The 24177-nt window shown below is 36.5% G+C and overlaps 1 protein-coding gene across 3 annotated transcripts in view; it reads left to right on the forward strand.

Annotated features, from left to right (window-relative positions):
- The window catches only part of TTC7B (tetratricopeptide repeat domain 7B), a 130028-nt gene that overhangs the window by 44739 nt on the left and 61112 nt on the right, over positions 1–24177 (forward strand). For 2 of the 3 annotated variants that reach the window (XM_032112160.1, XM_032112159.1), the window contains 9 exons: positions 652–730; positions 2719–2891; positions 7073–7136; positions 11698–11835; positions 16744–16827; positions 18030–18134; positions 19411–19528; positions 19725–19782; positions 23318–23390. In XM_032112160.1, coding sequence (XP_031968051.1) covers positions 652–730; positions 2719–2891; positions 7073–7136; positions 11698–11835; positions 16744–16827; positions 18030–18134; positions 19411–19528; positions 19725–19782; positions 23318–23390 — 892 coding nt within the window. The remainder of the gene's footprint in view (positions 1–651; positions 731–2718; positions 2892–7072; positions 7137–11697; positions 11836–16743; positions 16828–18029; positions 18135–19410; positions 19529–19724; positions 19783–23317; positions 23391–24177) is intronic. The other variant, XM_032112161.1, reaches the window with a different exon arrangement.

The following is a 24177-nucleotide window of genomic DNA, read 5'->3' on the forward strand; positions in this document are numbered from 1 at the left end:
TGCAAAAGCTGTTTAGGCAGCACATGTGGAAGAAGTGTAGATGGAGAAACTTGAATTGCAGAAGCCACATGAAAAGCCAGTCAGAGTCAAGAACAGAACACTGATCCCCCAGTTCTCTTCTGGCCACACAGTGGGCCTTAATGTGTTTGTGCTCTTTCCCTTCTAAAAAGGAGTTCAAAATTTTATGTTTTATATTGCTTTCAGGGTTACAAGATTTACTCATTTTTAGTCTCTCTGTTTTAAGATGTCAAGAGGCAGCTAAAATGGATTTTTTTTTCAAAGTTTATACTTGAAGCCTAATGTAATTGACAACTAAAACTATTGTAGCAAAGAGAACAACTTAGTTTTTTCTTTTTGAGGTGGTTGCTTCTTACTTTTTTCCTTGCCTTCCCTTGAACTATCTACTGATCATGAAAATGTCCCTGTTTTCAATAAACTGTCAAGGAGTGTTGTTATAGTAATCAGTGTTGAGGTTCCCAGATGAATATGTATCTATATCTCTATCTCTATATATCTATCTCACAGAAAGGCAGTGAGGCTATGAAGGGAAAAAAAGAAAGTAGCATGGATTTTAACAACTTTATTGAGAAATATTTTAAGGTATTACTTCATCCAAGTTGGAATAGTGTCAAATTCTATGTTTGTATACAGGAACTTGACAAGAGGAGTTGGTAGATTTAGAGAGTTACTAAGAGCTGTTGAAACAAGAACTACACAAAACCTGCGAATGGTAAGTTATATTAAACCACTTTCCTATTGTAGCATCTGAATTTCGGTAGGCAGGGAAAGCATAAAAATAATGGATGAGTTAGAGAAAAATAGTCAGATACGTAGCATATTGATAAGGACCTGGTATCCAACACTGTGTAAGGTTAACATTTCCTGGCTTAAGGGAATGATTAAAGTAAGGAATGTTTGGTACCCAGTCTCTCCCCTATTTTTTCCTATATGTGGTTATAATTAGAACCTGACTGGTCTCTAAGTGACCATGTTTTCAACCTTGATTATAATTGCCCTATTTATGAGTCAATGTAGTTTCATGTTTTCGTAAGGTAGTGGGGGTGAGAAAAGAGTGCATAATTTTTGTGTGGTTTCTATTAAGCTGAAGGCTATCAATTTATAAAGCCTCTTAAAGGAAAACCATAAAAGCAAAATCATGAAGATTTGTTACTTATATTGTCAGAAACTTGAATCTTTTATATAATAAAAAGTCTGGGCCTTTAAAACTTCCAAAATGGTAATAAGGAAGGTAAGTGGTTTCTTAATTCATTCAGTAACTGATTCCTAGTAAATATATTTAAATTATTAAAAAATAGACTTTCAATGGACAGGGATAATATTGCAAATTTTAATGAAAAAGATGAAGGGCTTCTTATGGTATAGAAGTTAAGGTGGAAGATGCAGATTGTATGGTACTGTCTGTGACTTAAACATTACACATCTGTTTTTGGGAAACATTACTGGGAAATTCTGCCAATTCTGATGCAAATCTAGATCTTGCCTTCTTTCTACTGCCCTGGTAGAAAATCTTTGATTTTTCATCATTGTGATATGTAGCTGTGCAGGTTCTATTGCATGTGTATGAAACATTAAAGAGGAGATTAACTTGATACTTATGGATTACAGGATGACTTAAAAGCTTTAAATTAGTATTATTTAATTAAAAATATTTTTGTAAGTATTTCTACAGTTAAATATATGGTGACAGTAATAGTCAAAATAAACCTTTTCATGCTGATTTTCAACCTTGTTTCACTCTTGCTGAGCTTTAACAGTAGCTAACACCAGCATTCAAGTACTAGTTGTCAGAAGCCCCATTCAGCCCACAGACCACAACTGTCTGTGGTGGGTTGACCTTGTCTGGCTGCCAGATGCCCACCCAGCTGCCCTCAAACTCCCCTTCCTTAACACATGGGGAGAAAATAAGCTGGAAAATGTCTGAGGTCTGAGATAAAGGCAGGGAGTTTGCTTACCAGTTACTGTCACAGTCAAAACAGGCTCTTCTTGGAGGAAATTAACTTAATTTATTGTCAATTAAAAGAGAGTGGGATCATGAGAAACAAAGACAAAAACTAAAACACCTTTCCCCCCCCCACCCCCTTTTTCTCAGGTTCAACTTCAGTCTTTGACTTCTGACTCTTCTACCTCCTCTCCCTACCCTCCCATTCCCTGAGTGGTGCATGAGGGGTGGAGGGTTGTGGTGAGTTCCTCTCTGCTGCTCCTTACTCCTCACACTTTTCCCCTGCTCCAGCATGGGGTCCCTCCATTGGGCTGCAGTTCCTTCAGGGAGTATCATTGTTTCACCGTGGTTCTCTTAGCAGGCTGCAGTGTGGACAGCTGCTCCACTGTGGTCTCTGTCATGCAAGCAACTGCTCCAGGTCTATAGAGGCTGATGCCATCAAGGCAGTAGAGGTTATTGAGCATCTTAGGTTATTGATTGTCTCAGGAGCAGCAATTGGGTTGTTTATACTTCAGAACTATCTGAACTTAACTAATAAAATTGAAAAATTGTTTGTTATTGCCATTATTTTTCTTTGTGTTTAGAGAATTGAACTGGGTACTTTTACCTGTTAAACAGCATCATGCCTGTTTTTTTGGATGTTGTAGAATAAAAAAATATATTCTGTATAAGTAGTCTTCATTAGAAAAAATCGGAGCATTTTTTAAGAGTTTGTATTCAGCATTTCGAGGGAAAATATCTATCTTTTGCTTTTACAGACAATTGCAAGACAACTTGCAGAAATTTTGTTACGAGGTATGTGTGAACAGAGTTACTGGAATCCACTGGAAGATCCTCCTCACCAATCACCCCTCGATGATCCACTTCGAAAGGGTTCAAATACTAAGAATTATGCGCTCAGTAGAAGACCACGGGTATACACTGGAGAAAAGTATGGCTGAGTTTCTGCCTCTTTTGTTTCTGTAACTGCAGTTGTTACCCAGTGCACTGGGTAATTTAGTTTATATTTTTGAAAACATAGAAGGAATTTGGCAGTGTGAATGGGAATGTTTCCCATGCTGTGTAGACAGATAGATAGATGCTCTGAAGAGACCTAGGGAAGAAACATGGCTCTCCAGGTGGAAGTTTGCACTGTATACATTAGACCTTTTGTTTTCAATTGTAGAAATTTTTGTAGAAATTGTAGAAATTTTTTCTTTTTTTTCTATTCTGGTGTATATGATATATTCAATATCTCTTATTATGCATGGGGTAAAAAAGAAAACATGGACTGGATGGCAAATCCGATATTGCACATTTTAAAAGTTGTGTGCTGCTTCTAGGCATCTATCCTGCTTTATCATAGAAAGGAAAGATTCAGCCATATGGTCAAGTTGGTCCAGGAAGCATTATGAAAAACAAAACATATCTAGAAATTTATCTAGCAGTTTCAAAGGTAGTTTATTTCCCAAGGCAGCTACCTTACAGCTAATCATCTTAGATGAGTTTTGGCACTTCTTTATGATGCCATCTTTTTGTTTAGTTTTAATCTTCCCTTGAATCAGGTAAGTGATACTTTTCGGATCATTTTTGTGTGGTATATCTCATAGCGAATTCTGGAGTAGTTATGGTGTGTTTTCTTCCTTCTTGAAAATGTAACTTCTTTTTCCAAACCAATCACCATTAGGGTTAGTATTAGATATAGATAGCTGTTTCCTCTCATTTGAAATTTTTCATAGAAGTTAATAGCTCTGATCCCCAGACACCCCTTCCAACCTCAACTATTCAGTGATTTTGTGAAATCACTATGATCTGGGAATATCTTACGAGATCACGTTGTCTGTTCCATGGGAAATTTTTTACCCTCTTTCTTCAAAAATGTATTTTAAAATGTATTATTATATACATTTATATATATATATATGTATATATATACATATATATACATAAAAATATATATGTATATAAGATATATATATTTATATATATATACATTTATATATACATTTTTATATATATGTATATATACATATATATGTAATATATAATAATACAAAAATGTATTATTGTTATTATTATTATTATTATTGGTTTTTGTTTATATTGTTGTCCATCTGGATTAAAAGTCAGGCATTGTGGGATTGTAGTTTCAATCTTGTCTGACTAGCTCTGGGATGTGAAGTTATTAAAAGTAGTCTGTTGAGCTTTAATAAGAGATACAGGCACGGAGTTGAACAATCAATTTACCAGAACAACTAACTGTGTTTCCCTGCAAGTACATAATTAATAAACTGTACATGCAGGCAGCCTGTTTTTGTATAAAGGAAGTACCTTTTTTTGTGAATACATCTTGATCACTGCTCTTAGAAGTACATTTATTGTCCAGACATGAGGAAATCTCTTTTATGCAGCTTTAATTATTTTCTTACTCAAACTACTTGGTATTGCACAGCAAATCCTAAAGAACAGTCTGTTCCTCTCTTACAGCATATATGCCTTATTAGTTAACATGAAAGCTTTTTTCCATAAAGTGACCTTGTTATGTGCCAAAGAGTCTGCTTCTGTGGCAGATTGATTATAGAAGTAGCCCTGCTTACATAATGGAGGGATGTTTTGTTTTAGTGTTCACAGTATCTTTATATTGTAACATAAATGCATGCAGTATGACACCATTTTGAGTTGTTTAGCTGTATTTATTGCAGATTTCCATTAAGGAATATTTTACACAGCAGCAAGCCCACATAATTATGGTGCCTTTACTGTTATTAAGCAGAATGGCCTTTATCTTCAAAGACTTCTAGCAATTCTCCTTCCTGGATCAAGAATAGTTACAGCAGGTTTCTTGGGCTCAGTCTTTCAAACTTATGTTCTCCATTCTCAACTCATAGCAACATGCTTCCTGCAAAAGCGGGGCTTTGTTCAGTTTAGTTCTCTCGTTCTTGGGATGTGCAGGTAAGGAGTTCCACAATTTCAACGGAGCACGTAATTAAGTCCTTCCATCACATCAGACTGGTTAATACCATACCACATAAAATATGTCCAGCCAAGTATCTCATCTCCAGCAGTGATTGAAAGCAGTATCAAAGACAATGAATAGGAAGACAGATATGTAGGAAATCTTTTCCTAGGTATTGTTCTGACCACCAAAACTGGCTCCACAATGCACTGGTTTTTTCTGTGTTGCCTGATATTAGATAACTGCATTGTGTTCTTTTGAGGATTATGGGTGTGATTTGGCTAATAGCATTTATGATTTTGTAGATCTCTGTGTAATTGCCTCTTCAGTTTTCTTTAATAAGTTCTTCAACTGAGCATAACTTTCATGGTTTGCCTTTGGTTTATAGCCATTTCATGCTTTTGGTTGCCTCTTTTGCTCTGCCCTGTTACATTGAAATTAGTTTACTCACGTGCCTGCCTCTATCAGGAGACAGAAAATGTCTGAGTTCAGCCAACTTAACTGAACTTTTTGCTTAGACAGGTCAAGGAAATTTCTCACTAATTTCTGCACAGAGAGGATCTTCACTGTTTGAGTCAAACATCAATATAACTATGAAAATATGTTTGAAATTGCAAGAGAAAATAATGTTTGCTTTTGTTTTGATAAGTGACTTTTTAGTGGTTCTCTTTGGGGCAACATCCCTTCTTTCTCTGAGAAAGTAATTTCTCCAGCAGCTCTTTCCAATCATTATTCTGCATTCTGGATGCCATTGTCAGTTGGTCAGGTTAAATCTTCTTCCAAGTTGTTAAATTCTGCATAGAAGAGTGGATTGTTAAATAAGGATCACTCTGATGCTTCCTCATCACTCCTCATTCCTCATCGTGGGTGGTTCTTGTTCACGAATAACTGTGTTTTGAAATTTTTTTGTTATGTAATAATAAAAATGTATTCTAAGATTTAGAATACTCTTAAAAATCTGGTGAGCAGTTGCATTGACTAAAAAATAAAAATACAACAACAGAGCGGCTGCCCTGGGGTCTTAGCTGTTTTATATTACCACAATACATTACAATGTATTGTTTTATATTACCACAACATTAACAATGTTGCTTTCAACCTGCCTGGAGTTCAGATGTGTTTTAGTTTCCATTTTCTTTCAGGGATTTAATTACTGCTTATATTTCTAGTGCTTTAAAAAAACCCCAAAAGATGTTTTAATGTCAGACAAGTTTTGTTTCCTGTCTATAATGTATTGTAGTTTAAACACTCTTAGGACCGTAAGAATTGATTATTAACAGCAAATTATTTTCTACATTTGAACAGTTAATTGTGAAACTAATGGTCTGAATTAACAGAAAATGGTACTTTTGCTAATTCAGAAATAGTTTAGAGAAAGAAATCTGAAGAGATAAAACATAGTCACTGATTTGGGGGAATTTTTTGTGTGTATGAGAATGGATGAATTAATTCCTGCCAGTCAGGTACCCAGTGCAGATTACTGCTGTCTGTTCACCAGCATAGAAGAGTGTTCAGAAAGCATCCAGTATTCCGAGAAAGCAGTAAAGTCTGGAAACTAGTCCTATGCAGACCTTCAGCATTAAGTTAAAAGGAAGTGTGCTTCATTACTAACAAATAATTCTATTGCTTGGAAGTAAGAGTGGTTATGGCAAGCAGGTGGAGATTGTCATGGCTCTATTTAAAAATATTCATAGCTATTGAATGCATCAGGAAAAAATTCTCAAGCATATCTCATGAAAGACTGATAGAAGTATTTCTCTACATACTGCCTGAAACACAAAAGTTCTCCTGTTCTTGTGCGAGAGTTTCCTCTTGCCAGCATTTGAGTCAGTGATGTAGATTCAGCTCAGACAGATTACGTGTAAGAGGCTAATTAAACTATGGGTTTAGTGTTTACAGTTGTCAAATTATGTTCAATTTTGGAGTCTTTGAATGAGTCCAACTCTGACATCTGTGGTAGTTTTGTTCGTTTATTGTGTTCAGACAACTTTTCTGAAATGAAAATATAGAGCATTGCAAAGAAATGCATTTTAACCAATTGATTTTTCTATGCGAGTTACTTTCTGTTTTCTTTTTTGGACATTTTCCAGTTTTTACAGTGCTTTTAATATATATGTGTGAACTACTCATGAAAGTAATGTGTTCTGCTTAAATAATTAAATTCTCGTTTTGAACAGCATCTTCTGTCCTCAAGAAAATACAGAAGAAGCCTTACTGTTGCTGCTTATTAGTGAATCTATGGTAGGTAAAATAGAGTGAATGTGCATGTGCTGTGTGTGTTTTCCTTATTTTGTTTTTTATTTTTTTAAATTAAAACAGGACATCTCCCCCTCCCCCCCCATGCCTTACTTTGCCTTATCTCTCATTTTGTGTTAGGAAAGCAGGCAGTTTTTACTGAAACTCAAGTTTTTGTTCCTCTGAGGCAGCAAGATGAGGTCTGCAAGTGTTACGGAGTTTTTCTCCTTTGGACTGGCTGTACCTCGCCTCCTTCCAGCCATAGGCAGGTGGACAAGCCCGGTCTTTCATTTGACATCACTTACCAGTATGAACCACTGTTACACCAGTTGGTTGCTATTCAGACAGACAAAAAATCTAAGTTATTTTTGTTGTAAAAATCAAATCAAAAACTACTAGAAGAGCATAATAAACATTGCCAAAAAGTACCTTCCACTGTGCATTAAACTTCAGTCACTCAAATTTGTAAATGATTTTTGATGATACTGACATTCCGTCTTTGCTACTGGTTTATTTTTTTTAAATGTCCCCATTTCCTCAATAAGTGATTCCTTTCAATGGTCTACTTGTGACCTTTATCAACCTGCTATATTTTCTGCTAGCCATCAATCAACTGCCACATACTGACATTCTCATACCTTGTCAGTTTTATGTTCTCATGTAAAATGATATGTTGGAGCTTTTGCTGTTTTTTTAACTGGGAGGATGAAACTTGTACAGTCTCAGGCATCATGCAGTCTGTCTCACTGCACATCAGTGAGATGCAGTCTTTTAAGTTCTGTAGGTGGTTCAAATGCTTACATATTTTGGCATAATTTCTGTTTTGCTACAGTTAAATAGGATCAGAACATTTTAGTGAACATTGTCCTAGTTTAACTGTTTTAAAGTGGCAGATACTTACATTGTAGTGCTAACTACTTTCCTCATTCCTAGTGATCTGCCTTGCAATATTCATGACAGAATCTAGAAATTCTGTCTAGATTCTGATTCTCAGAATACAGAAAAATCAACTGGGCAAAGATTTTCACATATCATATGTTGGTTTTGCTGCAGCATATACTTACCACTGAGAGGTGCTGCCTGTGCCTCTGTAATGTGCCTGAGCAGCAGTGAAGATGTACAGAATTCTGATGTGAACTGTGGTCTTGACGTGAAGTGAAAGCAGTCCCAGTTCTGCAAGATCTGACTACAGATTGCTGTGTTTGCATGTGTAGTTCCTTACATATCATTAAGAAGCCAAAAACCAAATTAAAAGTACTGCCTTGTTAAGTGTCATTTCAGGTTACTTACAGCTTTTCCTTTGTGAATTAGCTCTGCCTAATTATATCAAACACTGTCACTGTAGAGCATATACCTCTAGCAAGCTTTCAATTTTTTTCTTTTTTTACAGTAATTATTGCAGGTTATTTCAGGCAAAAGAGTTTGTTTCGGGGGAGTATAAAATCTTTGACATGATTGACTTACCTTGGCTAAGTTATTTGTTCAAATTAGTTTCGGAGGAGGGAAAGGGGAAGATTAAGCATAAAAATATTCATCATTACAAACTTACCTTTCTGAGAGTTGAGACCTGTTATTCCAGCTTCAGTGCATGTTAACTTTCTAGCTGTAGTAGTTGTGAAGTAGTATGTGATTTAGGATTCTGAAACCAATATTTGGGAAAGAAGTAACACTTAGAGAAGACTGAGTAATCGTTGGTGTTTTGATATGCTATTGTGTTATTAAAGTAGTATGATCCCTTACTTTCATTGTCTGTGAATTAGTAAGAAAAAGCCCTATTCAAGGCCGGGTTGGACAGGGCTCTGACCAATCTGGTCTGGTGGAAAGTCTCCCAGCCCATGGCAGGATGATCTTTAAAAGGTCCCTTCCAACCCAAACCATCCTGTGGTTCTATGATCTGACATCCTCATGTTACAGTGCATGTATGTGTTGCTGCATGTCAGCTGAGTTGTGATAACAGAATCACAGAGTGATTATGGTTGGAAGGAACTTCTGGAGATTATTTGGCCTTCCTGGACAGCCTGGGCCAGTGCTTATTAACCCTCACAGCAGAAAAAAAAAGTTTTCTGATCTTCAGAGGGGACCTTCAGTGTTTCAGTTTGTGCCTGTTGCCTCTAGTCCTGTCACTGGACACCACTGGAAAGAGCCTGGCTCCCTCTTCCTTGTGTCCTCCCTTTAGATATTTCTAACATTGATAAGGATCCCCTCCTGAGCATTGTCTTTTCCAGGCTGAAGAGTCACAGCTCTCTCAGCCTTTCCTCATAGAATAGATACTCTGGTGTCTAATACATCCCAGTTGGCATTTGTTGGACTCTCTCCAGTAGCTCCATGTCTCTTGTACTGGGGAGTCCAGAACTGGACCCAGTACTGCAGGTGTGGCCCCCACCAGTGCTGAACAGAGGGGAAGGATCACTGCCCTCGACCTGCTGGCAACACTGATGCTAATGCAGCCTGCACTATCAATAGCCTTTTTTCCAGCTGGGGCATCTTGCTGGCTCCTGCTCACCTTGGGTGTCCATCAGGACCCCCAGGTGCATTCCTGTCAAGCTGCCTTTGAGCTGGGGGCCCCCAGCATACATGGTGCCCAGGTTTGTTCCTTCCCAGGTGCAGGACTTTGCACTTCCAAGTCTTTTCTGAAGGCTTTGATGAGGTTCCTGTCATTCCTCCAGCCTGTTGAGGTCCCTCTGGATGGCAGCACAGCCCTTTGACATACCAGTTCAGCAAACATACTTGGGCTCATGAACAGGATCAGGCCCAGTATCAGTCTCTGGGATACACTGCTAGTTACTGGCCTTCAGCTGGACTTTGTGTCACTGATCACCACCTCCTGGGCTCAGCTTTAGGTGTGATTCTTAACCAGTGGAAAAATGGCTGAACATATCCTTCCTCCCACTGAGGCTGCACTGAGTTATACTGCTCAAGTGTGTTACAGGCTTAAAGTGTGCAAGTGTGGCCAGATGACACATTGTGGTTTAACTGTCACCTTAGAGTGTCTGAGACCACGGCAGTTCTGAAATACTGAGCATGTAAGTTCCTACTTACATTCTGGTTTATAATTATCAAGAAAATGATTGTTCAAATACACAAGATATCTGTGATAATTATGAAACATCCTTGTGCTTTGGCATTGTCAACCATTGTTTCACAAGAAGTGCTAGTTAACAGCTTGTTCAAAACTTGCAAGGAGCTGAGTCAAATAGTGATTAGAGGTGGAGTTAAAAAGAAGTTCTTGAAGTTGACTAAATATTTATGCAGTTTAAAAAGGAAAAGCCAAAGACTTCTTGATCAAAAGAAAGCAAAATGTCTGTTTGGAGGTGGGTGTGTGGGGGGTGGGGATTGTGTGTGTGTATGTGTGGGGTTGTTTCAAACCAAGGTGTGGATTATTCAGTTGATAATTCCTGAGATGTCTGTGCATTTTACACTCCATGTATCTCTTTGAAAAATTTTCATTGTTTAATTATTCTGATTTTAAAGATTTATCGAGTATGTTCAGAGCTTAAAATGTTACCCTGTTAAAGTGGAGAAAAAATTTATTATCCCTTAGTGTGTGTCATTTTTTGCATCTGAAAGAGGGGAAAATAAGCTGCCTATTAAAATTTAGTGTATTTAAGTAAATGTACTAAGGGGGCCATGCCCTGTGAAATCAAAATAAAGAGGGGGAAGTGAAGAGAGAAGTATCTTTGACTTCTGATTTCAGACTACCAGATATACTAGCATTTGTACCAGTGGGAATATTAAACACCAAGAAAACTAGAAATAGATAGGATAGGAAGGTAATGTGTTTTCAGAGGCTTGATGGTAAAGTGGGAGAAGCACTGGGTCGTTCAGTAAGGTACTAGCTACTCTGAGACCCAAATTTTGTTCTTTACTCTTGAACATGATTTCTTCTTGAACATGGTCAATTAATTTAATCCATTTCTAGCTCAGCTTTCTTCCTTCCCAAAAGGAACACTTTACTTAAGGAATTAGGTTTGCAATGTGCCTTTCACGAAACGGATTTGAAAGTGTAAACTCTTACTGCAAACACAGCCTGATTCCAAAGCTGTGCCCAGAACCAGGATTAGTTCTCACTTCTCTGTAGTAACTGCTGAAGGTGACTGTGGGTTATCCTGGGCATGTTACCATTCACAAGTTAGATGGTAGTGTCATAATGTTGTGATGAGAAAAGAAGTTGATAGCCTTATTTTATGGAAACTGAAATAGAGGATTTGAAGATCCTTTTAGTATGTTCTATTAGCACACAAAAAGTAAAAAGAAATTTTAGAAGATGAATATCCATTATATTGAAAATATACCTTCTTTTGTTTCTGGGAACTCTTCAATAATTTTAGATACATAACTTAGTTTATGGGATTAGAATGAAGTAATTAAAAGTAGGTCCATCAGTCTTGCCACTAATATATAAAATTGGTGATTCTTTCTATCTGTAAATTAGTGCCAGATACTATCTCTCTCTATCCCTTATAGTAACTGCTGTCTGTGAGGTTGAACACAATGGTAGTTACTTGAGTGAAAATGTAGCTTGAATTACAATGGCTGACTTGATTTCTTTCTTTGTGGTGTGTTTCAGGCTAACCGTGATGCTGTGCTGAGCAGAATACCAGAACACAAGAATGATCGTATCATCAGTTTGCAAAGTGCATCTGTAGTCTACGATTTACTTACGATAGCCTTGGGAAGAAGAGGCCAATATGAAATGCTTTCAGAGGTTTGTTGAGAGTTGCGAATATTCCTGTGTCATTGTTGATATTTTCAGTTAATCGTGGTAATTGTGGTAGTAATAAAGGGCTAAAACTAATATAGGACATTGTTATTCTGACTGCTTTCTAAATACAGGAGGTAGTTTCCACCCCAAAATGTTTGCTGTCTAAATTTATACAAGTGACTTGAGGTGGCCAAACAGAGAAGTTGTGTGGAAGGTGTGGTAAATGTTTAATGCCACAGAAATTCACATGATTTTTAGGTGGGGATGCATGGATCTGCTTAAAAGGGTACATATTAAATGGACAGAGCAAGAAGGAATGGCAAAAAATAGAAGTTGTTCTGGATATAGAAGTGGTAGATATAATTTCCTAGGAAAAATGTTTGTAATGAATGAAAAAGGATTTCAGAAGAAAACTTTCTTTTACACTTCTTAATATTTGAGGTGATCCATAGTCCTTACAGTTTGTAATTGTTTTGAAGTTAATAAAAAGGAAATGAAGTTAATAAAAAAAATTTCAGGTCTTTGGGAAATGTGTTACTTACCTCAATGTCTTATGTTTAATTATGTAGCATGCTTGTGTTTTGTTAGATTGTGGCAACTGCTTCAGGAAACTGCCAAGTTTGTTAACAGTTTTATACCTGAGAAACAGCTACAGCTCTTTGGGCAGAGCAGATCTTTCTGCTGCTCAAACAGTGCTCACTCAGCAGCAGGATACTGTTGCCGACCACAATTAATTATTGGTATCCACGAAGAGTACTTCAGCATATGTGCTGGGAAGGCATACCCAGGACCTGATTTGTTAAGAAACAGTTTCTCTCTGCCATAATAGAGGACTTCTATTAAGAAAAAGATGAAAAAAAAGCGCTCTAGTTCTTCTTTGGTATATGTTGATAGTCACCCATTAATCTGCATCTCACGTGATGTTAAACCCTCAGTTTGGGTATTCTTTTTCTTGAAAGTATTACCTAGCTGCCAGTTGGGATACAAGTCAGTTTAAATCAGTACAGTGGAAGGTGTTTCACAGAACAAAGGAGTACGAAGACAGGACCAGCCCTACAACATAATCTAATCGGGAGTATTTCCATTTACTTGCCACCACAGACACTATCCCCTTGATATGGTTTTAGGCAGGTGCACCAAAGGTGCAAGAGGTGGCCCATCCATATATTTCAGTCTAGAACCCAACAAGTATTATAAAAAACCCAAGAGGCCAAAAAACCTTGAAAACTGTGATTTTTTTTTTTCTTTAAGTGACTGACAACCTTTCCATTTTATATAGTAGCCTAGCAACTGGGCAAGGATGGAGGAGCCCTGGGTTCCAAATCTGATTCTTATGTTTTGTCTGGTGTCATGATGGTTTTGTTGTGGTTTTTTTTTTTGTTGTTGTTGTTTTTTTTTTGGTTTTTTTTTTTGTTGTGGATTTTTTGTCTTTTTTAGAATGTTAAACAACCATTATATTTACGGGAACATAACAGGTTCCTGGGATTCTTTACAGTCTCCTTTGGGACACTTTGGGTAGCATTTATGTCACAGTAGATACAACTTCTTGCTTCCAGTTCTTCTTACATTTCTTAACAGGGAAGGATTTTGACTTCATCAGGAAGGCTGGAGGTATCTCTTAGCCATGTTCTTAGCCAAGTCTGTTGAAGTGTAGGACATTACCCTGAAGGGTAGAAGGAAAGACTTACAGTCCCCTCACATAGAGGAAAGCATAGCACTTGTTTCCCTCACTGCTTGTGTGATTTCTCCTGTAGCTGACAGATGGTACTGCTTGTTCCTTCTGTCCTTTGGGCACAATTGAATATTCTAAATAGTGGAAGATGTTTTAACTTGACTTAGATCTCTGATTTCAGTGCCTTTTTGGAACTTCTTGTGCTGGTGGTGATCTTCATTACAGACAAAAGCAGGGCCATAAATATGTGGAAAGTAGGAGAGACTGCATGTTTTAAGGTCTTTTCTTCTTGATGTTTTGTTTTGTTCTGTTTTTTTTTAACCTAGGATCTTTTAGTCTAGCATCTTTGTGGTAATATTCCAACAAAATTGTATGTATATTCTTTTGAAATGTTTTTTGAAAATAAGAAAATAATTCCACTATGTTTGAAAAATACTTTCAATACAGAATAATTAAAATGTATTTGTTATATGTACATGAACTATCTTTCCTGAATATGAAAAAAGTGATCTTATGAAGACCTGGTATAATAAGCAATACTTATTTTAGCGTACAGATATTCTAGATATATAGCTGCAGCAGGATCTTACCAGGAAATGTTTAGAACATCTCATTTCCTCCTATCCTTGTCATTCAAAGCACAGTGGAAAACACAGACTTTAAGAAGCTCTTGCAGTTTAGTGAGTAGAAAAATATCTGCCCTCAAATCCTGCTGCCCATAGTCTGTAACTTTTATAATTTGAAGTATTACAATAAACACAAATTCAGAAATGTTAAAATATTCTGTTCAGTTATATAATAGGCATTTAATGTTTTAGGGCTTCATTGTCTTTGAGCTGATTTTGATTGCTGTAGTGGAGCTGTTCTAGATTAAATCAGAAATTGGGAAATTATTCTAACTGTGGAAATGGTATGCACCCTCCAGTTCCATTATCTTATTGCTGTCTTCTGGTTTAGCTGATTACATACAGAAGTAGTTGGTTGTTATATAAGAACATTAAGTGATCAAAAATCTGTCTCATCCATGTTAAACTGCTCTAATGCCAAGTCACGTTCTTAACTGAAAAGGGCTCATGTTTTTATCCAGCTTGTATATAATGGGCTTTCAATTTCTTAGGGTGGCTTCAAATAGATGGAGGAGCTTTATACTGTCAATTCTTTCCTGAACAAAAGTACTCTGCTTGTAATCAAGTTAGTTTTTAAGCTTTGTAGGATGCAAGGTATTGAGCTTATAAGTGTCCTACTAGAAGAGATGTTTTGCAGTCCAGACATTTTCCTACATTTTCATCATTTCATCTTTCAGCTCTCTAACTTCAAGCATATACTTTTCAGGAGACCATAGTGCTAAACAACCAAATTCAGTAGTGTGTTCAACATAGCCTGTTCATATAGTGATTTGTGATTATTTACAAGGCAATATCAACATTTGCATTTTCCGTAGGAGAGGGATTGTACAGAATGTGTTTTCAAGTAGTTAAGTCATTTGCCATTATCCTGAACATTTTCTTAACTTGCAGTCTGCCTGGTGACTATTGCTTGTTATGTAGTTCTTGTTAAAGGCTGTATGTCTTTGAAACTCCTTGTTGTTACTTTGTTCAGGAGAACCCAGTTTAAGAGGTTTTCATGTTGTTGTGTAGGTCACAAACACATCTATCCATTCATCCCTTACTGCCACATACACTATGTCTGGTTTTGTCATCTTACAAAGAAAAGTCAAGTCATGTAACCTGTCACTTTTCTTACTGAGTAGGGCCAAGTAAATAGAACTTGAAGTCAAGCAAAAAAATAGTAGATATATTATTAGTATGTTGAAACTCAGGCCTTTTTGGATAACCTACAGTTGTGTCCTGTGCCCTTACAGTTGCAAAATTATAAAGCCCTAAAGTATCAATTTCTTAATCCTCATTTTCTGCAGTTAGAATTGGTAATTAATTTTTAATTGAGCAAGGCCTAGAGAAGAAATTTTACATTTTTTACAGTACTTACGTACGCATCTCTGTGAAGTATCTAAAATAATAGAAGAAATCACACATAACTTACTTGTTTCTTTCTGTGCTCTTTTTGTTTTCACTTATGAAAAGTCCAACGGGAAAATAAATCCTGTCTTGTTTTTCATAAATAGACATTTAATTAACTTACTACACATGCAACCTAATGAACCTTTTACAGCAATATTAGAAAGTATTTGGTTTTAGACATTTCATTCCTTTACAATAATATAATAAAAGTTCTATTAAGTAATAGTCTTGATATTGGATATTTTGTAGTAGGATAAATTCTAGTGTGCATTAGTCACATGTAGCAAATAATGCACTTCCCTTTTGTTTAATTTTCAGTGCTGTTCTTTGCTTCAGATTCTGGTCTAGTGTGGGAACACACTGCACACCTTGTTGTGCTTTCTGTAATGTTAATGCTGAGTTTGTATGGGAAAAATAATTCATGTTTTTATGGTGTAAAATATACACTGTAGCTCTCAGAGCAGAAAAGTTGCTTCCTGTAATTGGACTCTGCAGACTAGAAAATTAATTCCTAAATCAGTTTATTGCAGAAAAGTGTTTGACCTTTTTGCTATTTAGAACAGGCCTGATTGGTTAAAATTAACATAGCAAAATGAAATTATTCTTATTGACAACAGCAGATATGAAACATACAAAATTATTGTATAATACTAATTTCATATATTTAATCTCAGTGTATTAATAAAGATTTTCCTTTTGGCATTCAGTTAGTTTGTTTAAAATCTCAGCAGAATATGGAGTGTGAAGTTAAAATTTTTACAAATAGAAATAATACTTCAAGGTGAATCTTTATATACCACCCCTCCTTTTAAATGGTACTTGTAAGTGCTTGTGGTACTGTTGCTTATTAAGTATTCACGACTTAGGAAGAGAGTGTGTACAATTTTCACTTAAGACTTATCTCCTACTTTTTACAGATGGTATCTTCAGTAAGGTGATATTAATCATTCCTTCTTTCAGACTATGTAATACAGTACCAGCAGGAGTATTTAAACAAACATAGTAAACGGGAAATCAATTTTCTGTTAAATTCTTTTCCATATAGAATCTGACAGCTGTTTTCATGTATTTGAATAATTTAAAATTTTTATTACATGTAAGTTAGAGTCTATAAGAAAATCTTAATACTACTAGATAATACTACTAGATATTAGATACTAAAATATCTTCTCAATAATTGAAGAACATGACCTTAAATAACAATTTCCCCCCCGTATTTAGTGTTTAGAAAGAGCCATGAAGTTTGCGTTTGAAGAGTTCCATCTCTGGTATCAGTTTGCATTGTCCTTGATGGCAGCAGGAAAAGTAAGTCTAAATTTTTTCTAATTCTTGTATTGATGGCGTTTGATAACAATGTTCAGCGCTTCCATAGCTTTCATCTGTAGTGTTTTTGAAAATAATTCTAATCCTTAAATCAACTAAGTATGCCGTACTCCTGAATTTATTCCCAGTGCTGTACAAAGAATGTTGTTATTTGAACAGCTTCTAACCTGGGTGATGATAACAACTATCTTGCCAATAATCCTAAAATAAGCTGATTGAATACAAGTAGTGAGTTACACCAGATCCTATTATCCTGTAAAACTTGTTAAAGTGTGCTTTTGATGACTTAATTTATTTTATACTTAGGTACAAATTAATGCTGATTCGTGATGCTCTTGCTTTTTTTTTTTCCTTTGGAAATTTCTGACTTTATCTTCTTTAATATTGCTGCCTTTGAGACTCTGTATTCTGTGCAACTAATGGATTTTTAAAAAAAATTATCTAAACTAAGAACTTAAGTTTTGAGATGCTGTTCTCTGTTTTCAGTTCCTTTTGCTTTTCCCTGTCATGTTACAGAAAATAAATGACATTCATTATGTAATGTAAACAACTAATTTTCTAAAATATCATTCTCAATGGGGATATTTTGCTTATTTTCAGTATGGGGGAAAGGAATGTATTTTCCTTAGAAAATATTTAGCAGCACATTGGTTCTGAAGAGACTTGGTTCTTCTTCCAACTCTATTTACTTTGAGTTATCTTCCAAACTGTGATTAGATAGAGGCAAAATAAGTCAAAAAAAAGAGGAGCAGTGTCATTCTATCTTATATCAGACCTATTCCTATGTGCTGTTTTAACTCCCAAAGAACACCAAAACACTGCTTGTTTAGAAAACTGTCCCATTCTTTCTCTTTCATTTGCCTGTCTCAAATGCTGTGAGTTTACAGGCCTAGCAAAGTTTTAAATGCATCTCAAAACTTTTCTGAATTGTGTACCATTGGAATTACATTCTTAGCCAATATTTCTCTGGGGATGCTTAATGATAGCTCATAGGAGTTAAATAACAACAGCAGTGCCTGAAGTCTTGTCTTGCACTGGCTTGAGGAGTTGTGACAAATTGTCACCAAAATGTGTAGTAATGTCTCCTTCACAAAGGAAAAATAAAGTAAATTCTGGAAATAGGAATCTTCTATCTGTGAAACATTTATGCTTTTCATAATTTCAATGGAAAATGTTTTAAACAGTCTGCTCGAGCTGTTAAAGTCTTGAAGGAATGTATACGTTTGAAACCAGATGATGCAACTATTCCACTCCTTGCTGCAAAGCTCTGTATGGGATCTCTGCACTGGGTAAGCTTTGCCCTCTGTCTTCTCAGCAAGAGCTGTAGTAAAATCTTGATTTAGATACGTAGCAAATACTTTTGCACAGTGATTGCATGCACTTGGACATATCTAAAAACACAGCACAGATATGAATATGCACGTGTACATCCCTGTTTGAATGGCTAATTTGAAATACTTGACAGTGGTTATGTTTATCAAGGTAGCATATTTTGATACTGGTCTAAGACATAGCTTCAAATGTATGGAAATTGAAACATTGTTGGAAGACAGATTATAAATGCAACTTCTGTTATTTTCTTCAAGAGGAAACTAACTTTTGGGAAGATAATGAGACAAATCTTTCATAATCTTCTGGTGATACCATGTTTGCAGGTAGCTGTGGTTTATGAATTCATAGTAGGGACAGTTGAGTTGTATTTTAGATAAACTTGAAATCAGTGTATCTGTACAAAAAAAATTAAAGTGATCGAAGATCATCGTGTTGTTTTCAAGATACTTGTGTAATTTTTAGAAGAATGAGTATATTTTAAAAAGAAGGAAAAGAGAAGGGAAAGGTCACATACAGAAATTGAGGAAGTGCTGTAGTAGCACAAACATGGCTTATTGAGGCTGACAAAAATATAGCCTTAATTAAGGTATATCCTAGTTCTGTAAATTGTTCCCTATGGATTGAGTCCGTATGGAGTAGCTTACTGTACTTAGCGTTTATTGTTACTGGAATGGATTCAAATGGGCTTTTTTTTCTTTCTAGATTATTAAATAGTGTGCTAACATGGGTGTGCAGTTAAACCTCGATTTTTTACCTGCTTCTCTGTTTATGAGTTTGCATCCATTCAGCAATGCAGTATTTGAAGCAGTTCTGCATGGATATACTGTTTTTATACAGGGTAGGAGCCACAGTTCTTGTGATTGATTTTCCTAAATAAATGGTTCATGGGTCAAGAACCATATTTATGAAGTGCAAAAATGGTAGATGGCATTTTCCTTTTTTATTGGAAAAAAAAAAGAAAAAAGGCAAAAGCACAGTAAGTGTGTTTTGTGCCAGATTTCTCTCAACCATAGGAAGAGGTATTTCAGCTTAAAATCTGTGTTTTTTACTCAGTATTTGGCAAGAAAACTAAGTCTAATGAGAAATGAAATAGTCCTTCAAAGCAATCATGGCTGAGATTTTAACAGGTTCAGTGTGCATAGTACACATTGTGAGCATTCTGAGCATTCTTATAATTATAATGTAAGATTTAGCTAGTTTTAGACTTACATGGATGTTTTATAATATTTTCAGTTGGAAGAAGCTGAAAGATTTGCCAAAGCAGTTGTTGATCTCGGAGACAAAACATCAGAGTTCAAAGCAAAAGGCTACTTGGCACTGGGATTGACTTACAGTCTGCAGGCTACTGATGGTAAGACAGGAATAAACATTCACATTTGGAAATTCCCATGCTGTCTAAAAAAGGATACCTGGCAGAATGGTAGACATCTAATTAAAGGTTCTGTGTGCAATCATTTTTTCAGTCAATGTATTAAAACTTCTTCAATTAGTGTGTGGAATGAAATCTCATCATCGTTCATATCACTGATTAAATATATCCTTTTTAGCATCTTTGCGAGGGATGCAAGAGGTCTTGCAGAGAAAGGCTCTTCTTGCATTTCAGAGGTGAGTGGGTGTTGATCTTTCCATTTCATTCTGCTATATGTAGTGCAAAGCTTTTATTACGTGCTGAAAAGAGAGACTTGTAAAAGATTTTGTAATGACAGCTTCACCTCTGGGAGTCTCCTGTCATGAGAACAGAATGTATTTCTTTAGCATTTATTTCCATCATTTTCTGCCAGCATTACCTAAATTGATTTCTAAGGATTTCCCTTTTTTAAAAGACATTTGTGTTGCTCTCTAGTATAAAATATTTGTTCAAATATTCTGATCTAGAAGGAAAAAACACATGATGTAAGATTTCAAGTCATAGTTCAATGAGATAGTGTTTCTAAGAGCTGTCCACTGATCAGATTGTGTAGGAGGCTTTTGCAATTATCTCTGTAGGAGCAGAGCAATAATTGAGGCCCTGCTGCTGGGGCTGAGCGGTGAAGTGCAGGTGGTGAGGTAGTAAGCTAGGGGAAAATGAAAATTCTATCTGGAGATGTAACAGTGTAGGCAATGACATGCAAATGTCATCTTCCAAGTGCATTACCTGGAAGCAATGCCATTGGGGATGACAGTAGTTCATTCTTGTGGACTCTGCAAATGAAATGACAATAAACATGTGAATGAGAACATTTCTACACTAATTATAGAAGAAACAAATCTTGATGACAAAGCTGGAAAAAGGGCTGCAGCATCTAAATATGTCTTTTATGTTTATATACCCTTGAAAACCCTTCTTTGGTGAGAGAAGCCTAAATGTAGGGAAACAGATTTGTGCATTATTGTGAAAATGAAGTCCTGGCTTTTTGGTGGTGATTTTGTATCTGAGGGGATAGGACTGAAAATGTGTTTTGCAGGTAACTTTAGAGAGAGGCTGGTGTGTGTTGGTCCTTCTTTGTTCTGTGTTGTCTTAGCAATTCCTTGGTATGTAAATATATTTTAACATTGCTCTTCCTGTTCCTTAGTGGTTTTAATTAGTTTTTTACTACTTCAGCATTTTCTCCATGTTGAAACTGAACTTTCTGCCTCCTGATTTATAACTCAGTTCCTCATCCATCCCTCTTACCACTACTGACTTAATCATCACTATTTCAAAAAGTACTGTACTAACCGTTTTTCACCAATTCTGCTCATTCACTACTTTTGAGACCCTGATAGTGAATTGCTTCCTTCTGAGGGTTCTTGAAACAGCAAGGGGTGAAATGGCCCATAGTCTGAAGCTAACCCATTTCAGTTCAGCATCTGTTGACCCTGTTCTCCAGTTCAGTATAGTGATTCCCAAAATTCTGAGAGTCAACTTCTTGGATGGCTCAAAGCGCCATCCAGCCTGGCCTTGAACACTGCTAGGGATGGGGCATCCACAGCTTCTCTGGACATGTTCCAGTGCCTCACCACCCTCGTACTGAAGAATTTCTTCCTAATATTTAATCTAAACCTACTCTCTTTCAGTTTGAAGACACAACCCCTTTCCTATCCGTACATGCCCTTGTAGAAGTCTCCTCTCCAGCTCTCCTGTAGGACCCCTTTAGGTACTGGAAGGTGCTGTAACATCTTCCTGAGCCTTCTGTTCTCCGGGCTGAACAATCCCAACTCTCTCAGCTTGTCTCTAAAGGAGAGGTGCTTCAGCCCTCTGGTCATTTTTGTGGCCCTCCTCTGGACTTAACTCCAAGAGGTCCATATCCTCCCTATGCTGGGGACCCCATACCTGGACACAGCCCTCCAGGTGGGGTGTCATGAAGGTGGACGAGAAAGGGAGAATCACCTCCCCTGCCCTGTGGTCACACTTCTTTTGATGCAGCCTAACACAGGGTTGGCTTTCTGGCCTGTAAAAGCACATTGCCAGGTCATGTCAATATTCAGCTTCTTATCACTGTGAAATTACTCTTTCTCAATCTCTGTTCAAATATTGTTGATTGGTTGTGTGTTATGTTGCCTTTCACCCAGCACACCAGTCATGCCCACTTTCTCTTACCACATCTGAAAAATAAATGTTTTCCAGGAGAAGAAAGTTGAATTCTCCACCTCCTACCAGTTTATAAAGCAAGCAGCCTGTACTGGGCTGTGTATTTTGGTGTGCCTGTTTTTTAAAATAATTTTTTTCTAGATTTTTAAAATCACCTACCTAGAGGGCCAGTTCCTGAAGAAATAAATGTCCTGAAGAAATACATTTACTTTTTGGACCATTGCCTGAGCCAGATGTCAAGGCTGACCAATTTGTGATGGTGGCCATTCAAGAAGGTGCTTATTGCTCTCTTCACACAGTACTGAGGGGGTGTTCGTTTCACTAAATTTCTTTTTTTTTAAATTTTGGAAGACTTTCAGTGCTTTTCCTGTGGTTGGTGTGAACTGAAGTTTCACAGACCTCACCAAATGGTAGATAGATAGTAACAGCTTTATTCTTTCACTATCTGAAACTTGGGTGACTGAATAAGAACGCTCTGAGTTAAAATCTCTTGTTCTTTTTTCGTATTGCTTAATTTGAGAATTTAAATTTAAAAAAGGTCTGGTCCTGGAAGCTGTTGGGCTTTACCTGTGCATCTAGTCTCCAATTTACAGGTGAAGTTAACAAAATGTGGAACTGTCCCTTAATAACTTAAAACTGCTTTGAAGCATGCTGGGTGTAGTTGCTAAACTAAGGGACCTGTACAGCTCTTTGGACTTGAGAAGACAGAAATGGACAGGTCAGAAGCAGAAGGTTCTCTGTGGTTGTAGTGGTTTAAAGGTCAGTTTTGATCCTTCCTCCCAATGGAAGTGACTCACATGTTCCAAAGATGATTATTGCACGTCGTAGTTCTAAATGAGCCTCCATTAAAAGAATGCCACAAATGTAAATAAAGGAATAGTTCCAGGCTTCCTGCCCAGTACTTACTACACATCATTTTGGGGTGCAGCCATAATTATTTTTTTGTGTCTATGCTCCAGCATCCCTGTGCTAAAAAGCTCTTATCTTGCAGCAGAAAGATTGTATTACAGGGGGAAACAGTAGAGTGTATTACAAGAACAATTTCCGTGGGATAGTAAAATGACTCAGACTCAGTGTGCGCGTTTGACCGAAACTGTAAAAAGAAGAGAACAAATACAATTTTTTTAAAAGGTGGGAAAAAGTTGATATAATTCATCTCTTTAAAGGCATGGTGTTCTGGGGAATTCGTGTTTGGATTTTTTTTCCCTTTTTCTTTGTAAGAAAACTTAATTTAAGGAATTTTTATTATAAATATTCTAAGTAATGACATCTAGTGTTTGTTTAGGAGTACAGTTTATTTGAAGAATCATTTTGTATTAAAGATTTATTTTTAAGATTTAAGCTGAAATGACATAATTGTTTTCTATTAAAAATGATTTTTCACATCCCAAGGTGCTTCCTTTAAAACAAGGATGATTAAGAATTATGAGAAAAGTTGCTGAAATGAACACCACTTAAACCAAAATATGAGTATACATGTAGTGAAGAGATCTGAATATGAATAAATGAATATATGTACATTTATGGGTATGTCTAACCTGTCGGAACAAGGGGAAAATTCACTTCTTGTTTTGTTTCTTTGTTTTTAAGGGCTCACAGTTTGTCTCCAACGGATCATTTGGCAGCATTTTACTTGGCACTGCAGCTTGCCATATCCAGACAGGTTAGTTATGTTTTAAAAGTGCAGTATCATGCTGTCATATGAAGATTAGAATTTGTATCTGTTGATGAATACAGATGAATAGTTCTTCAATAAAAACCTGGTTTTCCTTGTGCACATATTCATATATAGGGAAAAATACTGAAATACTGAAAAAAAATAGTGAAATACTCTCTCCAAACACCTTCAGTCTTATGCAGTTCTCCAGAGTTCTGCCAATATTTCCAGCTCTAGGATCAGAAATAAGACAGAAGTAATTCCACTTGCTTCAGCATTTGTGTTGCTAGAGAGAAAAAAGTCAGTTTTTACAGTGTTTTTACCTATTATGTGTAATTACTGCTCAGATCCTGGAGAGTGGAGGTCTTGAATCTAGTCTTTAACCATCTTGACAGTGCTTAAATCTTGAATACTGGCTAGTAGCCATGCCCTTCCTGAATACCGGAATGAGGCTTGGTTGTTGTGAACAAAATTACAAAAACTTGTTTAAGAAAACTGGAAAACATTTTGACGCTATAAAAGAGATCAGAGCTTAGTCCAGCTTGTACAGCTGGTATGTTTAAGGCATTCTACCATACATCACGTGAATTTGGATAATGTGGAACTGCTTTCTATATATCATGGTAAGCCTCTTCCTGTGTCATGTTTATTTCATAAAGTAGCCCTGAGCACAGTTGTTTACATTCTCTAGGTGACTACTTTTCATCGCTAATGAGTAGCACAGACCTTGGACTATGTCACTTTAGAATGGAATGGATTGTCACTTTACTAGCACAAAATATTTTCGAGTAGC

This window comes from Corvus moneduloides, chromosome 6 (assembly GCF_009650955.1).
Source record: "Corvus moneduloides isolate bCorMon1 chromosome 6, bCorMon1.pri, whole genome shotgun sequence".
NCBI classification, from domain to species: Eukaryota; Metazoa; Chordata; class Aves; order Passeriformes; family Corvidae; genus Corvus; species Corvus moneduloides.